We start from the raw sequence: 17438 nt of genomic DNA on the forward strand, positions 1-17438 counted from the left end.
GTTGTATATTGATTGTTTGTTACACACAGCTGTCTCTTACCTTGCAGTCACTGCTACTGCTTTTCCCCGTGTAGAGGTTAAATGTTCCTGCTGGACATCTATGAGGTGCAGAATCATTGCCAGGACAACTATATAACAGAAATGCATCAGTTTAACATCTGTAACCAATTTCATTTTTTAAAGTTTATATAAAATTCTTACATGCAATGTGCAGAAGAAAAAATCTATGTATTCAGTTCATAGTAAAAGTTTACAGATGAGTCATTTTGAAGATAGTTGATAACTTACAAATGACCGGACGGACACTCTAAACAAAGCTGGTGGGAGAAGTATTTTCCTCCTGGACACTGATCAACGCCTGTCTCTTCACTGCTGTCTGCACTCCCTTCAGATGATTCTTAAATTCATAGATTAATATCAGGTCAGTGTTCGACTGGTTGTGTCTTAAATAAGCTTAATGTGTTACATACTGCAATAAACAATACGTCTTTAAACAGTCCTTGTTCTTACCTGAGGCCAGTCCAGATTGTGTCAGCAGCAGAAATATCCAAGAAACTGAAAAACACAACAGACGCATTATTTTCCATGAGCACATCATCACTGAATCTCTAATCAAATCCACACTGCTCCTTTTTTGTGTATTTTCATTCAAGACTGTTTGGTCTGAGCCTACATGACTAATAGTTTAAAGGCATGAAAGTGAGAGGCCCTCAGTCACTGAAAGTGAAACATGAGTGCGAAATGTGATTCCCATGTGATTGCTCTTGCTGACAACGGAGCGCAATGATGTTCTGTAACTGTACCTTCCACTTTTATAATGCATGAGCATGTGCTAACCTAGATATTGTCTCTCCGTTAGTGGATCGCTTCAATTATTGATGCTACCTGTGTAATTCATTTAAAGGTTATAGAGAGAATAAAATATGGGGGTGATATGAAGAATCACACAGACATTTTTGGAAACAATCAAATTAATCCAGTGCTAACGCTGAATGCTTTGTCAGAAAAAAATCCATTTTGTCTTCAAAGGGTGAGAATTTAAAAATAAATTATTCAGTTTTAGTTCAAATGAATGTCAGACACATCCTCTGCTCAAGCGGAGAGTGAGCTGCAACAATGCAGCTGCAGATGTATGTGCAAACCACATCATCATGTACTGTATCTTTTTTTCCAAGACAGCTTTGCAATATTAATACATAAGTAAACTGTTCTTCATTGAATAATGTGTATGTATCATTTATGTATATGCACATCTGAGAATAGGATTTTGTGCTAGTTCCAACAGAAATGTATTTTGCAGGAAGTCAGGTGCAATGAGTGGAAAGTTCTGAATTATTTTTACACACGTACTCTGAAATCATTCGCATACCACTTCCTGTGCCCTAACCCTAGGGTTTGTGCAGATGTGTGGGTACTTCAGCATTTTTCTGCAGATGCAAACATCACTAGACTACGAAAGCACAAGACATTTGATTGCATGTTTTAAAGCAGCAGGAATCAGAAAACAGGGAACAACAATGATGATCTCAGTCCACTTCACATTGCTCATTTTTTGGGTGACACAAGGTAGAGTAAATATACTCTTGGAGTATATTACATGCGCTCGTCTATTATGGCTGATGTAATATGATGTTTTTTCCATGAAGTAGATAATATTTTTCCTCTCTTTGCAGATTTTGTGAGCTGTGTTAATATGAAGGTGCCTTTTGATATCTTGACTGTAGCATTAGGGGACTCTCTTATGTTAAACTGCACCTACAATTGCTCCAGTGGATTTGTTCGTGGATTTTGGAGCAAAGCCTCGGGAAACTCTGGCTGTCGTGGGATAAACGAAAAAAAATGCACCTTTTGCACAGCGTCTCTTCATCTCTCAAATGTGACCACTGAAGATCTGAAGAACTACACCTGCTACACAGAAGCTACAGATGATGTTAAACTTCCAAAGAAAATCGAGCGAATTGTTTTCTTGCAACTTCCAGGTAGATAAATATCATTACATGAAAATAATTATAAGATATATCTTGTTTGTGGCAATCTTTATGAAGGCACCAAGTAAACAAATGTCGTGTAGCCGACAGTAGATTACATTTCGATGTTTGTTGGCTGTTTTCAGGCCAAACACGTGCCCCAAACTGGACCGTTTCCCCAAAGACTGAAACTAAAAATGGTGAGGACCATGTATGCTCAGAAAAATACAAAATATATATTCCACAATTGTAAATATACATTTCTTTTACACAGTACTTTTATTTATGCATACTATGTTCTACATTTCTCAGCATCTCTTCCCGCTAAGCCAAAATATCCAAGTGGAGGTGAGATGGCACTTGAATTAAGCGTAATATGTGAATATATTTCCAATGATTATCTAATTCTATGTGTGGAACTAAAATGTAAAAGTTGTCCATACAATCCAACTTAATATTGTTGTGTCTGTGTTATCAGCAGAATTGACTGGAATTAAGGTTTTAGCAGCAGTCACCGTCGCTGTGGCCACGGTGCTCACAGCATTGGCTGTTTTTCTGTGTCTGAACCGAAACAAACAGAACTGGAACTGTAAAGGTGATATTTCAATACGAACATAGACTTGTTGTTAAAATTGAGAATTTCTGAAAAAGAAAATACAGACTATCTCTGTATAATTGTGTTAATTATGTCATACATTCCAGGGGAGCCAGTTGTCTCCAGGTCAGCGTGAGTACAATTTAATTTGAAAACAAATTTGGCTGAATCTGTGTTCAAACACCCTTAAAAATATATGATTTTGCATAGATTATTTATAAGTGAATTTCTTTATCTATCACTGTTTCAGATCACCTCTGCCTCCTCATCCTGTCCACTCACCAGTGAACGGTAAACAGTTTAAAATATAAAATAAAATAGAGTGCAAGACTTTTAGCAACCGAATGCAGCCCTGCCATTCATACCTGTCATCTTCCCCAGGGCTACTGTCAACACAAAGTGACAGGGTGACTCTGAGGATTCCTACACCAGGTAAGATGATCTATGGATCAGCAGTCCCACCACTCTTGTTTCCAAAGTGACACAGCACTGCTGTCAACAATGCAAAGTCTGACAATTACTGATATACTGAGTCATTTCTTTGGTTTAGATAACGAGAGCGACACCGAGGTTCCCTATGCTGACATAATGATCACCGTCCGCGGCATCAGCACACCAGAGCTCAGTCAGGTCGGCTATACTCCTGGGGATCAAAAAGAGGTGAGGGGCGAGACTTTTGGAGTTTTATGTATTTTATAAGCATGTAATTGTATAAATAAACAGTCAGTTGCCATATTATAAGGTATGTACATCCTCTAGCACAGATTTAATAGTAGTATCAGTATACTCACTACAACACACTACAAATCAACAGCACCATCCTACAAATAACCATGAACTTGAATCAACACCTCTCTAAAACAGTTTCAAACAACTGTCATAATCTTCATGCAGCAGCGGAGAGAGTACAGAAAATCTGTATAATCTCAAAATCTGAGTATAGTAACATTACTGAAATATTACTCAATTACAAGTAAAACTTGTGGTGTTAAAATAATTGTTAAGTAAAAAAGTACAAAGTATTCACTCAGACACTACTCAGAGTATTTATACTTTCTAACCATTGATTTCTGATGCATTATCAATATATCAGGCGTTCAATCCAAGGGGTGTCATGGTCACCTTTCCACATCTGGGCCTGCTGCACAGTTTGGTTTTTGTTGTCCATATGTCAGGGTTTTCACTGGCCTGTTTGTGATCAGATAGCTTCATTGGCTACAAAAATGCAGTTGAAAGGTTTGGATTTTAACTCAAAATTGTCGTACTCTAATTGCTCTTCACATATATTTTATATAATTCACTTGTATCAGATACTCTATTGTATCTACATCTATGGGAGAGGGGTGCCTCCTCTGAGGCTCTTCCTGAGGTTTCTTCAATCTGTTTTTCCCTTTTGAAGGGTTTTTTCTTTTCGAATATGGCAATTTATTCCTCACTCTTATCGAGGCTCTAAGGACAGAGGATGTTGTTGACTGTACAGATTGTAAAGCCCACTGAGGCAGTGTGATTGTGATTTTGGGCTGTATAAATGAAATTGCTTTGATCTGATTTGATCAATATGACTTTAAAAGTGACTGAGAAGATAACGCAGTGTAATGCATGCTTAAGTTTGGGTAAAATTACAGACTTGAGGAAATTAGTTTCCACCCCCGGTTAATGCAGCGGTTTTGGGTTAGACTGTCTTATTTGTTTATATTAAACTAAATGTATGTTGTGTTTCCATTTTTCCAAGTTAGCTTACTTTATTATTGTCGTTGATTTTAACGTACACATCTGCAGACTGCATGATGAATATGAAAACCTATAACACATTGGGTAACACATAAAGGCACACATTTTTTGTAGTAAAACAACTGGTTACCTAGAGTAAATGTGTTGCTGATGCTTTCAAACACACCACACAATGCAACCAGATTTCTGTATTTTTATGTACACTGATTTATAGCACACTAGGGGAGGGCCAGGTCTGCTAGTTATTTTTCACAGCTAATAATGTGTGATTTTTTCCCCCCCTCTGCTTCTCCTCCAGTGGTGGGGAGATGAATCCAGGTCTCATCTGCATGCCTCACGGTCAGCTGACAGACTGCATGTCCCCCACCCCAGAGAGGTCAGCCGCAAGATGAGCACCAACTCTGAGTATGCAGTCATCACATATGCCTGACTGAGCTCGCTGCTGCTGGAGGAGGAGGAGGAGGCGGAGGAGGAGAACACACGTCTGAATTTATGCTTTACGTGCTAATACACCTTAACTGTATGTAATTGTAATGCTTTTTATACTTAGGCTACTTATCAATATGTTCTGTGTTGTGTTTTGTGTTAATAACGAACCCTCATAATTACAAATAAAGATTCTCTCTTATGAGTTTTATGACGTTTGAGCCTTGTCAGTGTCCGTAGTTAGAACCGTTGCCTAGGAACAACTATCAACAAGTGGCTAGCAAGCTAGCTGTAGCATTCAAAACTAAAGGTGGATACGAACTGCAATTAATTCAGGTAACATGTGTGACTAATAACTTGTGCCTTGATATTTTCTTAATCTTTGTGAACGTATATATTAAGCAGTTTAATTGTTTTGAGACGACAACCTCGCTGCTTATCTACAAATGTTAAGTTAACGTTTGTCTGTATAAAGTGCCCAGTGTTAGCTAGCGTTCCTCCACTTCCATGCTACACATCGGGAAGAAAGTACAATACAAAGCAAAAACTTCGACTTCTCCTGGTCAGATATCCCCCGCTGTCACTGAAGATATCTAAAAAAAAAAATGTCAGTGCCTTTCTCCAACACTCACCTGCGGGTCCCGCGAGGTTTTGGTACCATCCTAGAGGGACTGGCCCGAGAAGTCCTGCGAGACCAGCCTGGAGACATCCCTGAATATGCTGCACTGTACTTCGATGCTCTTCTCAAACAAAGAGAAGGTAACTGCGACTTTATATGTTGTAAAGTGAGACTAAAGCCATTAAATGCTGTCAAGTAATATTAGTGATTTTCTTTTCTAATTGTGCTTGTAGAAAGTGGCATGGACCCTGCTGAGTGGGCTGCTAAACTGGAAGATAGATTCTACAACAACCATGCATTCAAGGCTACTGGGGTACTAAGTCAACCTTACTTTAGAGACCAACTCACCATAACTATAAATCTTTTCTCTGTTTTTCAGTGTGTCTCTATTCATTTACCATGACACCTTTGTGGTTGTTTTTTCCCCCCAACAGGCTAGTCCTGAAAAAGAGCCTGCAGCAGAGGGGACCATTTCCAAGTGAGTCTCAACGTATGAACTATTAACAGCCAGGATGATGGACAAGAGGCAGAGAAAAGTTCAGGGACAAGTGAAGAAGAAATGAGAATAAAATATTATTTGTTTTATATTACTAAAAGTTTTCAATATAGATTTTTGTGGTTTTTTGCCCTGATTAGGAAAATTTAGAAAAGTTTGACCGCATAGCTGCAATTATCATACAGCACAATCACTCAACAGCTACGCCTGCAGTGGGGCTTGGACAGACAGTACACGCATTGTCCCAACCTCATTTTAAGTGTCATTTTTAAAACCATTAGACCTTCTATTAAGATAAATAAATTGTATAGAGTTACAGGGACATTGCACATTAAGAACATTTCTGTAAAAATGCCGGTTTAGCCATCCTAGCTAATTTTCACATGCAGTCCTTGGCCAGGTGTAATGGCAGCTACAATAGACACATTAAAATGACTTAAAGTGGAACAGCAATACTGTTCATTAGCAAAGCACTTACAAAACACTTCAAAGCAAGCACAATGACACATAAAACACACAAAGTGTGACTGATTTACAGGAGCTCAGTGATGAAAGCACTTTCAAGTTTGCAGTGTCAAGGGTGAGAGGAAAAGGCAAGACTGAAGAGCTGCAGGAAGACAGTCACAGGTTTCAGATGAGTGCCATAAAGGCGTTATGACATTGTTTTGTTTGGCATCACTTAAGCCACAATAACCCCCTCAATTTTCCCATCGTCATAACAAATGTTTCTCATCTCGAGTTTTTCATTTTGATGTTCTGTTTTAGAGAAAAATCAAATGAGTCCCAAACTGAAGATGAATCGAGTCATTCAGCAGAAGCCTCAAATCTTTCCACCACACAACCTAATGTGTCTGAAGAGGTTGATTTAACTGAAAGCACAGGAGAAGAAGATGAAACACATGATATTACAGAGGAACATGTTATTTCAACGGAAAAGAGACTTTCAGAAGAGGAATCAGTCAAAAGGCTCCGAGCTGCAGATGCACAGTCAGATGAACTGAGTGGGACAGAAGAGGAGGACGACCCGACAACATTGGATCAAGTTGGCAGGGCAGCTAGTGAAAAATATAGCAGCCCCACTGACTCGTCTTCGTTCGGAGGGATTTCAAACGTAAATGTGTGTGCTCAGGAGTTAAGAACGGGGGAAGATGAGGCAGGTGATAGACAAGAGACCGCAGCTGAAGATAAAGAGATCGTAGACTCGGAAGAAGAGGAAAAAACGGAAGTTGAAGAACCAGTGGAGGTCTATCCGTATTCTGGGCTAACTGATGTAGACGTGTGTGCTGCAGAGCCTGAAGGAGCAGAGAGGACAGTGGAAGGAGCCACTGCTGAAGATAATACACTTGTTATTGAAGAGGAAAGCTCAAAACCCCAACCTGAAGAAACTGTGCAAGACAATCAACAAGTAGCAGAAGACCAGGCAGAAAAAGCAAAGGAGGAGGAAGGAACAGAGACTGAGACTCCTTCTGGGGGAACACATGAAAGTTTAACTCATATAGAGGGTGATTTAGACAGTAATGTTATACCAAAGGAGGATTCATTGGTTGAGATAAGCTTTGAAGATGTTCCAGAGGCTCAGCAGAATAAAGAAGTTGGGGAGAAACAGCCAGAGGTCTTAAACACTAATATATTGGAAATGCTACAGGAGGAAGAATCTGAGGAAGTGAGTGCAGCAGCAGCAGACCAAAATATATCAGGTACACAAGACCATGATGAACCTGAAATGGTGGGAGCTGAAAAGGATCTTAACCCTGAAGGTGAGGAAATGAAAAGTCAACACGAGGCATCTGATATAGTGAAGGAGAAGGTGGACACCACAGACTCTAATTTAAATGATGGTAAGGATGATGAGAAGGGAGAAGGTGTTAAAACCATCGACTCGTCACATCAGCCCACCAGCGAGGCAGAAGCAGAGAGCCCGGAGCATGAAACCGATCTTAAAACTGAAGAAACCCAGAAGATAAGTGATGGCGAATTTCACCAGAATGAGTCGAACGACCCTGACGTTAAAGAAGAAGACAAGACAGACACAATAGGAGGAAACAAAGAGGAGGACATGCGTACAGAAGGCCACGGTGAGGTGGAGGACCAAGAGATAAATGATGGTGGTGCAGGAAATCACTCGTCAGAAGTAACCCAGACAAATATATCAACTGCTGCAATGGAGGCAGATAGTGAAACTCTAGAGCAACTACCAGAGGAGAACGAGGAGAGTCAGAGAACACTTGTGGAGTCACAGCCAGAGGATGCAGAGGGAGAAAAACAGGTCACTTCAAAGGAGAGAACATCAGAAGCAGAGGGACTTGTGGAAGAGGGAAAGATTGATTCTGCAATACAAGAAAAGAGTGATGCAATGTGTGAAGAGAGCAGCATCAGCCACACTCAGAGTGCAGATCGGCTGGCTGATGACCACCAAGGAGAGGAAACTCAGCTTGGTTCTGAAGAGGACACCACCGAGCCTGAAGGCCACAGTGGTGACAAGGTAAAGGTTTATGCTTCCTCTCAAAATAGGCAATATATACCGTATTTCACACATTTGTGTACGCCTTAACATAATAAATGAAAATTTTTACCCAAAAGTCATGCTTGAGTTAAATGAAATAGAATAGCATTGGATATTAAATATCTTATGTATCAAAAGTAATTTTATGACAACAAATGTACTTAAAGGGGCACTATGTAGTTTTGGAGAAGAAATTCAAAGTCAGATTTTTGATATTTACAATATTAATGAGGTTATAATACAAACTCAGAATTATTTTGGTCCCCAGAACACTGTTTAAAGCTAGAAAGGTGGCAGGGTCCGCCAAATATAAACAAAGTAAAACAGTATGAAACTGTGTTGTCCTATAAGGTCAGTTTGTTTATTCATTTTATTCAGTAATGAATTGTTTATTTAGTTTGTTTAGGGATTAAAAAAAAAAAAAAAAAAAAAATGTACATGTATGTGCTGTATTCTATGGGTCAACCGATTATCACCCTGGCCGATTATCGTACCCAACGTTCAGCATTTCTGACTATCAGAATCAGTGTTTTTTTTGTTTATTGTTTTTTTTTTTTTTTTATCCGATTGCCATAAAAATAAATAAATATGAAAACTAGAATGGCACTCAATAGAGTGTATACCTCCACCAATGACCAACAGTCCCCTTTAATCCAATCAAGCCTAATCCAGTATCAAATAGAACATATTAAAATCTCACTAGATCTGGATTTTTATTTGGATCTGCATCAAATTATACTCAATCATAGATACCAGCCTCCTAAATGCACACACCTATTTTTTATATCAAGATCCATGCATTATTCCCTGAGTAAATAACGAAAATGTAGAAAACTTTCTCAATGTTAGAGAAAGTGAGGGGGAAAAAATCTGGATCTGTTCCTTTATTGGACCCAAACCAAAAGTTAATGAGGTCTATTCTGGGCCAAGAACCCATCCTCCATCCGAGTTTTGTGGAAATCCGTTGAGTGGGTTTTGTGTGAGCCTGCTGACCAACCAACCATCAAATGGAAACGGTTGAAAACATAACCTCCTTGGCAGAGGTAGTGGAGTGAAAGTATATTTCCTCCAAAATGTAGTGAAGTGGAAGTATAAAGCAGAAAATGTGCGTACTGAATTATAGTAGAAGTACCTCAAAACTGCACAGCACTTGAGTAAATGTACTTAGTTACGTTTTATCACTGCATCTCGTCCACTTTTATCATGAATGTTCCCTTTCAGACGGATGCATCTTTAGCTCGGCTACAGTCTGCTGCTCTGCTCCCTTTCCTGTCTCAGGTAGCCTATATAAATAAACCCCTTCAAGGACGAGTCTGATCAACAGTGGCCCTCACTTTTTTTCCCCTCCTGGACTCTCTAGGGGTAGGTGATTGAAAATATCTCCAAAATAGTTCATTTCCTGGATGATGTATGGCACACGGTTGCTCTGACAAACTTTGAATGTCACCTAGAGGGTCACAATCCAAATCTTCCTCTCTCAAATGTGCCGAGATATCCGTCTGAGCGCTCACCCTGATAATCTGTGTCTTTGTTCATACGCTGGCATGTTCAAGTTGCTGTTTGAGGACTTCTCTCTGCCGCCTTGCTCATGAAACTGTAATACCGTGGCTTTGTTAGTGCCAGATCGACTCTCCTCGTGGGAGCCACCACAGCCTCCACAGATTGAAGCCTGATTCTGCCACCTATCATCATAAAAGACAGACTGAACAATTCGTCTTGTGAATTAGGCCTTTAACATTTTTAGTGCTGTCACAGTTAGCCCCGTCTGATTCGTCTGGACCAACAGGGCTCCAAACACGCGGGGCGGGAGTGTAGGAAGGGGTACTAAGAATGTTACCATGGTAACCCCTCACCATCCTGCTCTCTCTTAGTGTCGTCATGGAATTAATAGGAGATGGTGATGCTGATAGTTGCTATGCACCATCTGTATTAGTAATCTACATTTAATAGCAGCCCCTGACTGACTGATTGAACAGTAAAACAGCACTTTCTGTTTCTTCACATTTTGCCTGCTTGGAGGCAGAATTTTAGTAAATCTACCACAACTGTACAATACAGCATATAGGCCATCTTTCTGACAGTGACCTAGCTGCAGAAGCTCAGCAGATGTCTAGTTTTTATTTCAATTTTCCTGCCTTTAACTCACTGTTTACAAGTATCCACTACAATATTCCTACGCTCTAATCATCCTAGGAGAGTAAACAATGTGTTAGATACACTAATGATCAGGCTAATATGAGCAGGCTTACTATATCATGATTGATTGCTGAAAATGTAATCACAGTGGCTATCATTCAGGGAATTAATTGATAAAGCAAGTGAAACCAGGCGTGAGGCTAATTGAACGTACTGTTTGAATAGGTGGTGAGCGAAGCAGCAGGAAGAGCGTTAATGTCAGCGATATAACTCAGATAAATGGACGCTTTCTGTTTCTCTCCCTCTCCGTCTTGTCTCTGAGGCTGGCAGAGGAGTGTGGGCGGCCATACCAGCTGGGATCAGAGGGATGGAGAGGGCTGTTAGCTCACTCTGCCTCTAATAAATTTATAACACCTCCTAGTGTAAAACAGCCCAAGATGCTTACACAGTTTTATTTTCACGCAATTAGTGGAATTTGAAAGTCAGCAGTTTTTATTGTTTTGCGGCCATATGGCTTTACGTAGTATTTCTGTGTCGGTCATCTGTTATTCCTGTGAGTTTTGTTGTTTCTTTTTACTAGTAACACTGCAACTTGTGGATTTTTATGATGCTTGGTGCTGTGGCAGTTACTTTAATTTACATCCAGACCGTGTAGCCCCTCATTTTTACTTGTTTCAAACTTTAACTGGCACACTATACTCTCTATTCAGCCCTATTTAAGTTACTACCTAAGCGTTTCAGCGAAACTCAGTGACTGTCTGTTAAAGGTCTGCAGCAGTAATGTGAACACAGTAGGTCAGCAGCCTTAATGAGAGTGAAAAGATGGAACACATGCTGTCATGTTTGTAGGAGGTCTCTCTTTCCCTCCCTCCCTCTTTTTTCTCTTCCCCCCTCTCCGACTGTATGTCTCTCTCTCCCTCTCTCTCTCACTCTGTGCGTGAGCGGGTGTTACTGAACATACAGTGATTGTTAGTAAGAGCCAGTGAGGCATCTGTATTATACCGGAGACTCATTTAAAGAGAGCTTTTGCTTGGGTCCACATAGAAAACCAAGGCGCACAAGTCATACTAGGTCAGCCCACCTGAAGACCTCTGAGTGAGACATGGACTGTCACAATGTGAGTAGAAGCTTCAGATTAACTTTTTGAATAGATTTGTTTTTTTTTTCACTTGATCAGTGTAGTAGGTAAATGCAAATACAGTTTGTTGAGTGAGACAGTTTGATAGTTTATATTGGTATTTGCTAGTGTTTGGTTGTTGTCAAATTGCTTACTGGCATGTGTGTGTTGTTGTTTTTGTCCTTTTACTAGAGTGAAATGTATTCTGTTAATCATTAAGATAATTATGACTCACAATTGATAATTCTTTTTAGCCCCAAGGGCAACTAATTTAACACAGATGTCAAGCTTTTTTCATCATAAATGGATAATATTGATTGAGATTTGCATCAGCATATTTCAAAAGAATTCATGTCAGATTAAGTCTAAGGACCCTAAGGCAATAAAAAACAACGAGACCCCTGGGGAGGTGTGTAGCCAGCAAACATTCAGTGCATCAGTCAATCATCTCTGCTGCAAGAGAGAGAGCTGGATTTTTGGCTGCTCAGTGAGCAGTCAGACAGGGAGGCTAATGAATGCTGGCTGAACAGGTGGGTGGTCACACTCCTACACTGGAGGGGTTTCACTGGAGACATGATGCACTGATTCTCACCAAGGTAGTGGGATGACAGTGGGCTCGTTCTGTGGGCTGCCTTTGTATGAAACGTCAATCTGTTATCCATAAGCAAAGCACGGGGTGTAGCTGCTATGTGTTTCGCCACAGCATCTGAATTGGTGTTTACATAACTCGTCGACAGCCTTGGCGCTTTTCCACTGACACTTTATGACAAGCCAGAATTTCTCTTCCGCCCACCCCCAGTTTCCTTTGGGACAGTGGATGCTGTACTTTCAGGCACTGACTGAGCTGCTGGTGTTGACGACAGCAGCTTTTTTTTTTCGCTGGGTCATCCGTTTTCAACCCAGGCTGCAGCGCAAGAAGTTATTTTCCCCTAAACCTAACACATTTTTAACCGTACTGTCATAAATCAATCATCAAACCTGTTTCTTACCAAGTTTACTCTAATGTCTAATGAACAATGATCTTATTATCATCGACCATTGTTCGGTTTGTCTGCTAAATATGCAGTTTCATGGCTTTTTCTAAAACCTTTTCCATGGTAGCAAGAGTAGACGGTGATAATTCATTAGAAACTAGGCTGACTCAGACATGTTTTTGCCAGCAGTGTATTATTCAGTAAGTGACAAGAGGAGACGGGGAGAGAAAAAGGAGGCAATGTGGGTTATTGACCTCCTGAGAGCCCTATTGAAGTCATGTAACAAGGGGAGCCACTCAGCAATAAGCACACATCATTTACTGTTTAAAAGATAGTGTTGTTGCACATAAAAATGTGCTGTCGCAATTTATTGGAGGTTAGATTCTCCCACCGATATCATCCAGATGTGATCACGTAATATGCCACCGCTCTGTGATAAACTACCACTTTTTGGTCCTCTCAGCAGGAGGACTGCAGCCGGCCCCAGGAGGAGGAGGACATCATGGACATCCCCCTGGACGACCCAGAGGCCAACAGGGCTGCTGCCAAGATCCAGGCTGGCTTCCGTGGCCACATGACCCGTAAGAAGATGAAGCCGGAGGACAAAGCAGAAGGGGAGGAGGTGAGCAGCACTGGGGATGTGCTCAACGGCAGCCAGGGGGACACAGGTCAGTGGTGTAGAACCATGAGGGTAAGAGTAGGTCACATAATGCCGTTAAAGAGGGCATTATGGAAAAGAGGCTCCCATCAGAAGGTAACAAAAAGGTAAGTGATGGAGAGCATTTACTTATGAGAAAGAAAATTTTAGGCATAAGGCAGTAAAATAAGTCATCATAGTTTGATGTTATAAGGACGTCCTGCATGTTAGTGGTCGAGCATTAGTCTTTGGTTTCCATTTTAAGATGTTAGAGGGAACACTGTGTGACTATAACCTTTTCTCAGAGTCAAACACTTGAGCATTACAGCGAACACAAGCTGATTAACCATTTTACACACTAGGAAAAGAAACCATTTAAAAGCTATACATAATTGAATACACCTATTAGAGCCCCTTATGGGTTCTCCCAAGTGTGATTAATGCAACACATAACTGAGTGACTCGTTTAATTACCCCATAGGGTCTCCGGCAACAGATGATTGAATCTTTCAATTATTTTTTTTTTTTCCATTAAAGGAATTATAAATGAATCTGCTTGTAGATGTGCGGTTAAGTCGCTCAAGTTTTTTACCTGGGAAATGTCAAGATACTTTCTCACAGAGTGTGCCTGTTTTTATTCTACACAGCCGGGGGGGAGGAACCCGCTGTTTCAACACGAGCAAAGGTTGCATTTAGGTTTGATTTTACGCTCAACAAACCAAATTTAAACCTCTCTGAAAATGACGACGCATAAAGAAAACGAGTGTGAAATCGTTTCATATTTTACTTGGAACACCACGTATTCACATCAGATATGCACACAGGTAAAAATGTTAACCCTTCTCCTGTTAGACCAAGCAGCCTTTTCTTCGGGGATGAGGCTTACACAAGGGACGGTCGTCAATGATTCTCCCTAACCCAGTTGCTGGCTGCCTTGCATCCTCATGTAGGAGATATATTTATAGCTCCAGGTGCATTAGGTACAATGTGCTTCAGAGGGCCAAGCAGAATTAATGGACCTGTCGGGCTGGAACAGAGCATTACAAGCACCTCCCGTTGGGGGAGACCCCCTTTTCACAGTACAATTGGGTTTTTGAGCTCATCTGCCAACTTCTCAGCACTGCAAAGTGCTTTAAAACTTAGAAATGAAATCATAGAGACAGATGATATTTACATAATACAGCAAGTTTCACCTCCTTTGAAAATTAATTCTCTGTATCAAGTTTTCTTCAAATGTGTTTTTAAAATAGGTCCGCCCACATGTAACCTTGCAGTTTGTGACTTTTCATTGGAGTCGGCTCACCTTGGCGACAGGAGAGTACACAGAAACTGTTCTTTCCGGGCTCTGCAGTGCTTAACTACGCCTTGCCTATTTCTGTTTTTAGAGACAGGAGGATCGGGGGCAGTAGAGAGAGACGACACATCTGTGCCAGAGCAGTGACGCCCCCCTGTCCTGACCTGGATGAAGAGAAAGAGGGGAAGAAGCAAGGTAGCGAGAGATGGCTGGCATAAGCCGGCTGGGCTGGCTTTCAGGCACACCTTTTTACCCCAGGAGTCATTTTCTTTTTCTCAACACAAATTAGCAGTAGAAAATGAACCGACAGTTTTGAGGGTGTGTTTTGTGAATTTTGTGAACTTTAACACTCCTTCTCTGCTCCTCCAGCAGTACGGATGTCTTTGACCCAGAATTTGCAACTCACTGCATGTACTTGTGAAACTTCTGGTAGTGTGCTAGTTTTTAGATGATGATCTGTGAATGTGAAAATGAATGTCCTCTAAATGCTAAACAGGGCTTATTTTGGATGGATCCGTTCATACCATCTGTGTATAAACCTTGTATGCATCAGCATTAGACTTTGCGTGATTAGTGGCTTCAATTATTTGTCGTTTTGCATTGTTTTCTGGTGTGCTTGTATCTTGACTATTATTTATCTATTTGACTTGCTTACAAAACGGATTAAAACATCAAAAACAAGAGAAGTAGCTATGTATGTTCTATTTATTCTAAGTTACATCATTCAGATTGCAATTGCCTTGATTGTCTTTTTTGATCACATGATAAGTAAGTTTTCACATTTTCAAGCATTTTCTATAAATCTGATCTTCCAGAACAGTAAGCATGCAGTAACTACACTCTTTTTTTTCCCAGATGCATTTGGTACAGCTTTACCTAAACAGACACTGGTTCAATATGTTCTGTTGTTGTGTTGGTGGGTTTGACTTGTTAAATCAGGTGTGTGAAATTCCTTTGTCAAAGCCTTCATGCTTTCAATTTAACTGAATAGTACATTGCTGAACTTTGCTGTAGAGTCATGGCATTACACTAATAAATCCACCTCAAATATACGGTGAAATGTCTGTATTACACTTCATTAATTCAAGATCAAGTTTCAAACAGGACCTCTTATGTCATCTGTCACCTCCATCTTTCTTCCGAGTGCTAAAGTCGAGATTTTTGTGCGGCATCACAGCAGCCAAAGCTGCTCATTTTTCTTTTGTCACTGCCACATAAGCGGGGCTGCTAATTGGAGGGAGCAGTTTCCATGAAGCTGCAACAGTGTTTTGTCTCCCGTGTGGCGCTCTTGCACAAGGAATCACATGAATAATTCATCACATGAAACCGCACTACTCATATTTACAACTACCAGTTACACTAGACAAATTAATTGGGTTTTTACCAATAATAGCTATTAGAGAGGGCAATTTAAATAATTACATACGCAGGATGAAGTGAACTATCACATGTTTTTTATCCTGTCAACAAGTGCATCGCCATAAACACGGACAACACTGAGTGATGCATGTACCGGCCGGATATTTTGGGCCACCTTTATTGCAACAAGGCTGTTTAAGTCACAAAAGAACAGCGCAATTTTTGCTTCATTTGCCCAGGCAGTCTTGTTCGCTTTATGAGAAACAGGCTCGAGCATCTTCAGTCTCCCAGTGCTCCCACTCAGCCCACCTACACACATCTGAGCCACACAGCACTCTGCACAAACTCAGACTGCACATGCATCACACACAGGAAAAACACAACCCATACTTCAGCATGCAGATCCCACTCAAGTCACTCACTGTCACATGCACAGACACACACACACGCGCGGTTTGCTGGCTGTGTCACCAGCTGTAGAGATAGGACAACCAGCACCAGCCTTAGTCTCTGTGGTTTTGCAGAGCCAGAGTGCACAGCACTTCCTTCTCAGGCTGACGTTCCTCCTCCGCCGCGCTCTCATAAATATCCTCCATGGGTTTTATATGGACCTATTCTCTTTTCTCCTACTCAGTCCCAGAGGTGCCATGGCCACGTTCTGCTGTCTCTTTAATGACTGTGGGTGAACAATCAATAATCTGCACACCTCCAAACATAGCACAACACCCACTTGGTGCTGTAGATTGAATTCTGAGAGTGAGGGAAAAGACATGTTAAAAAAAAAACCAAAAAAAAAAAACATGAAACTCGAGCTGGATGGGGTCTTGATAAATCCTCGAGAGTGTCATGTGAGCACGTTTGCATCCTTGAACTTACCACGGTGAAGCAGGGAATACTAAGTCCATCGCTTTTACAACTTGTTAAAGTGGAACGTGGATTATTTTAGGAGTAGATCATATGAGAGATCTGCTTGGTTGGGTTGTTCTCTGCCTCAGACAGCTTGTCAGTGAGAGAAAAAAAAACCTTGTGGTCTCCTGGGTGATAATTAGAGATGAAAAAGCCAGGATGAACAGCAGGGGGCGCAATTATCTGCTTTCCAGTGGTTATGCCACTGGCCTGGCCATCTTAGGAGATGCAGTGCCCTTAATACTAAGTAGGTTACACAACTTAGCAGCAATGCGAGGGTATAAATGAGAGGCACATCTGCATAAATAACATCAGATGGATTATTATACATGTTGTCACATCTGTGTGTCTGAGTCACACAGGATGACATCAGTCTTGCTGTGGACTAAACGTGCCAACGCTTTCTGTCACCCAAACTGACTGAGACACACAGGCACCGTCTGTGCGCCTTCTCTCTTCCTCTACCGACTGCAAAGAGTCACCCCCTTGATTTAGAGTGTGTTAGAAGATGAGAAGAAGAGGGAGGCGCTGCTTTTACCGAGGGCAGAGGTGGAGGGGAGAGGTTCGGCTTTGATGGCCCACTACACAGGCGTCTGAGGCCTGGGAGAGCGGCGGTGGACAGCAGCTGTGTTCCCACATTCCTGCAGCTTTCTATCAACCGTGCTTCCTCCTCTGCAT

General features: G+C 41.1%; 5 protein-coding genes across 11 annotated transcripts in view; 4 read left to right on the top strand and 1 right to left on the bottom strand.

Moving 5' to 3' along the window:
* Window positions 1–552, bottom strand: part of LOC311255517 (uncharacterized protein) — a 56023-nt gene extending 55471 nt beyond the window's left edge. For all 3 annotated transcript variants that reach the window (XM_084350070.1, XM_084350069.1, XM_084350068.1), the window contains exons 1-3: window positions 511–552; window positions 289–397; window positions 41–128 (exon numbers count right to left, since the gene is read on the bottom strand). The gene's annotated coding sequence lies outside the window, so the exon portion shown is untranslated. The remainder of the gene's footprint in view (window positions 1–40; window positions 129–288; window positions 398–510) is intronic.
* Window positions 49–5325, top strand: LOC311255518 (uncharacterized protein). Of its 3 annotated transcripts, none has more exons than XM_084350074.1 (11): window positions 49–105; window positions 1674–1979; window positions 2114–2167; window positions 2280–2315; window positions 2446–2562; window positions 2670–2694; window positions 2813–2853; window positions 2944–2994; window positions 3113–3222; window positions 4592–5055; window positions 5287–5325. In XM_084350074.1, exons 2-10 carry the CDS (start codon window positions 1694–1696, stop codon window positions 4721–4723), a joined length of 852 nt encoding a protein of 283 aa, XP_084206200.1. In that variant the 5' UTR covers window positions 49–105; window positions 1674–1693; the 3' UTR covers window positions 4724–5055; window positions 5287–5325. The 3 variants fall into 3 exon arrangements, with proteins under 3 accessions (XP_084206200.1, XP_084206198.1, XP_084206199.1); XM_084350072.1 differs by lacking the exon at window positions 49–105 and adding an exon at window positions 1436–1566; XM_084350073.1 differs by lacking the exon at window positions 49–105 and adding an exon at window positions 1436–1566 and having other exon boundaries at window positions 2449–2562.
* Window positions 5079–5948, top strand: LOC311255519 (sperm surface protein Sp17-like). The gene is made up of 3 exons (XM_084350075.1): window positions 5079–5478; window positions 5572–5651; window positions 5773–5948. The coding sequence occupies exons 1-3, from the start codon at window positions 5325–5327 to the stop codon at window positions 5818–5820; spliced, it is 282 nt and encodes a 93-aa protein (XP_084206201.1). The 5' UTR covers window positions 5079–5324; the 3' UTR covers window positions 5821–5948.
* On the top strand, window positions 5851–11269 carry LOC311256189 (uncharacterized protein; the record flags this gene model as incomplete). Its single annotated transcript, XM_084351038.1, has 4 exons — window positions 5851–5864; window positions 6357–6461; window positions 6600–8316; window positions 9559–11269. 4 exons carry the CDS (start codon window positions 5851–5853, stop codon window positions 9652–9654), a joined length of 1932 nt encoding a protein of 643 aa, XP_084207164.1. The 3' UTR covers window positions 9655–11269.
* Window positions 11270–11429: 160 nt separating this feature from the next.
* LOC311255520 (neurogranin-like) lies at window positions 11430–15547 on the top strand. 3 transcript variants are annotated; one of them, XM_084350076.1, is made up of 3 exons: window positions 11430–11590; window positions 13028–13232; window positions 14587–15547. In XM_084350076.1, the coding sequence occupies exons 1-3, from the start codon at window positions 11576–11578 to the stop codon at window positions 14640–14642; spliced, it is 276 nt and encodes a 91-aa protein (XP_084206202.1). In that variant the 5' UTR covers window positions 11430–11575; the 3' UTR covers window positions 14643–15547. The 3 variants fall into 3 exon arrangements, with proteins under 3 accessions (XP_084206202.1, XP_084206203.1, XP_084206204.1); XM_084350077.1 differs by having other exon boundaries at window positions 13031–13232; XM_084350078.1 differs by having other exon boundaries at window positions 13031–13186.
* The last annotated feature ends 1891 nt before the right edge of the window (window positions 15548–17438 follow it).

The sequence above is a fragment of the Pagrus pagrus genome (genome assembly GCF_965226575.1).
Source record: "Pagrus pagrus genome assembly, chromosome: 4".
NCBI lineage: Eukaryota > Metazoa > Chordata > Actinopteri > Spariformes > Sparidae > Pagrus > Pagrus pagrus.